Consider the following 2059-nt stretch of genomic DNA (forward strand, 5'->3'; position numbering starts at 1 on the left):
AGATGACTTTATAATAATTTTTTAATATTAATTTTTAATACTTAGATGACTCATAATAATTAATTAGGGATGATATAGTAAAAACCAAAGCAGATATGTCAAAAATGTTTGTCTTTTTTTATTAAATATTATTAATTTTTAATACGTAAATGACTTATAATAATTAATTAGAGGTGATACATTAAAATTACGATTGAAGCAGCTAAATTTTTTTTTTCCGAATAATAATAAGTAAAACTTTGAGGAAGTTAGCAGTCATTTTGAAAACTACCTTTTTATTAAATATTATTAATATTATAATGCTTAAATAAAATAATTTATAATAATTAATTAGGGATGATATAGTAAAATTACGTTTGAAGCAGCTGGAGCAGCCAGGACGACCCCAAGCTGCTCAAGATTGCCGCTTCTATTATAGAGTAAAACCTGTTTTTCCTCAGAAAACACTTCAAGCTTTACTTATCATTTATAGACCAGTCAAACTAAATTAATTAGATTAGGAGAGAGGAAGTGCTGCATATTATATATATGCATTTAAGGAGGTTGTTGTAACACATGTAATAGCAATGGTTTTAGAGCCAAGTCCATCAATGTTTCCGCTCCCAGTCCACCCTCCAGTTGGTCCTGGGCATGACGGGGGTGTTAGAGGGTTAGAGTCACACATTGATTGTCAAATGGACTGATGGTTTGCTTATATACTCGGGAAATCCTCCCTCATGAGCTAGCTTTTGGGACTGAATTAGGCCTAAGTAACAATCTTTATAACTAATATAAAAGACAACAACATACCCAGTGTATTCCACATAGAGGGCTCTGGGGAGGATAATGTGTACGCAATCCATACCACTAGCACAGATGAAGTAGAGAAGTTGTTTCCGATAGAGCTCAGGCTCAGGACAGATAACAGTACAACAAACAAAAAACATAAAAGCATACAACAAAATGAGATAACACACTGCTAGATAATACAGGAAACAAAACAACCCCAAGATAATACTCTAAACTATCTATTCGAAATCATACACATCATGGAAACACCACAAACGAAAAACTACATACATAGACAAAACATTCTTCCCTAATATAAGAGAATCTATCAAAAACAACATTTGCATACATCCTAACCTCCCCAGACCACAAGTGGAGCTACACTGGGTATGTTATTGTTCTACTAATATAAAAGAATCTTTTTCCAACATCAAAGTACTTAACAAGCAACCAAATTAACTAGAAACATTTCGTTAAATACAAAGTTGTAACATCCAAACCTCGTTACTGTAATAAACTTTCCTAGCACGAAACGATTTAGAAATGGACTTGAATAGTGAAGGGGGTGTTAGAGTGGGTTAGAGTCACACATTGATTAGCAAATGGAATGATGGTTAGCTTATACGTAGTCGGGCAATCCTTCCTCATGAGCTAGCTTTTGGGACCTTGTTAGGCCTAAGTAACATATCTTTATAACTAACACACAAGAATCTATCGAGAACAAGTGGAACTACACTGGATATGTTGTTGTTCTACTAATATAAAAGAATCTTTTTCCAACATCAAAGTACTTAACAAGCAACCAAATTAACTACAAACATTTCGTTAAATACAAAGTTGTAACCATCAAACCTCGTTACTGTAATAAGCTTTCCTAGCCCGAAACGATTTAGCTGGAATATAATTAGCTCCAGCTCTCAAACTCCTAGCCCTTATTATCACTTGCCTGCAAAAAAAAAAAATCAAAAAAACCCAAAACATAAAAATAAATTCTAAGAAAAACCCATTAAAGAGAGTTGAGAAAAGAACCCTTCTTTGACGATTTTAGGATCAGGTAATTGTGAAGAACCCTTCATGAGTTTTGATACAAAATAACGAAGTACACCAATAAGAACCATGACTACTGATAATGGTATTAATACCCAATCTCTAATTGCTGTATCCAATACTAAATCTTCCGCCATTTTTGCCCTAAAATCGATGGAATTTTTCACTATTTTCGATCCAATTTTGTGATTGGAATTTGGGATCTTTGTGTATTTGTAAATTGTAGTCGGGTCAAATGAGATGG

The 2059-nt window shown here is 33.3% G+C and overlaps 1 protein-coding gene across 1 annotated transcript in view; it reads right to left on the minus strand.

The window, feature by feature from the left end:
• Positions 1 to 2059, minus strand: part of LOC107853714 (ER membrane protein complex subunit 3) — an 8998-nt gene extending 6939 nt beyond the window's left edge. Inside the window, exons 1-2 of the mRNA XM_016698691.2 lie at positions 1798 to 2059; positions 1621 to 1714 (exon numbers count right to left, since the gene is read on the minus strand). Coding sequence (XP_016554177.2) covers positions 1621 to 1714; positions 1798 to 1952 — 249 coding nt within the window. The 5' untranslated portion in view covers positions 1953 to 2059. The remainder of the gene's footprint in view (positions 1 to 1620; positions 1715 to 1797) is intronic.

This window comes from Capsicum annuum, chromosome 5 (assembly GCF_002878395.1).
Source record: "Capsicum annuum cultivar UCD-10X-F1 chromosome 5, UCD10Xv1.1, whole genome shotgun sequence".
Taxonomy (NCBI): Eukaryota; Viridiplantae; Streptophyta; class Magnoliopsida; order Solanales; family Solanaceae; genus Capsicum; species Capsicum annuum.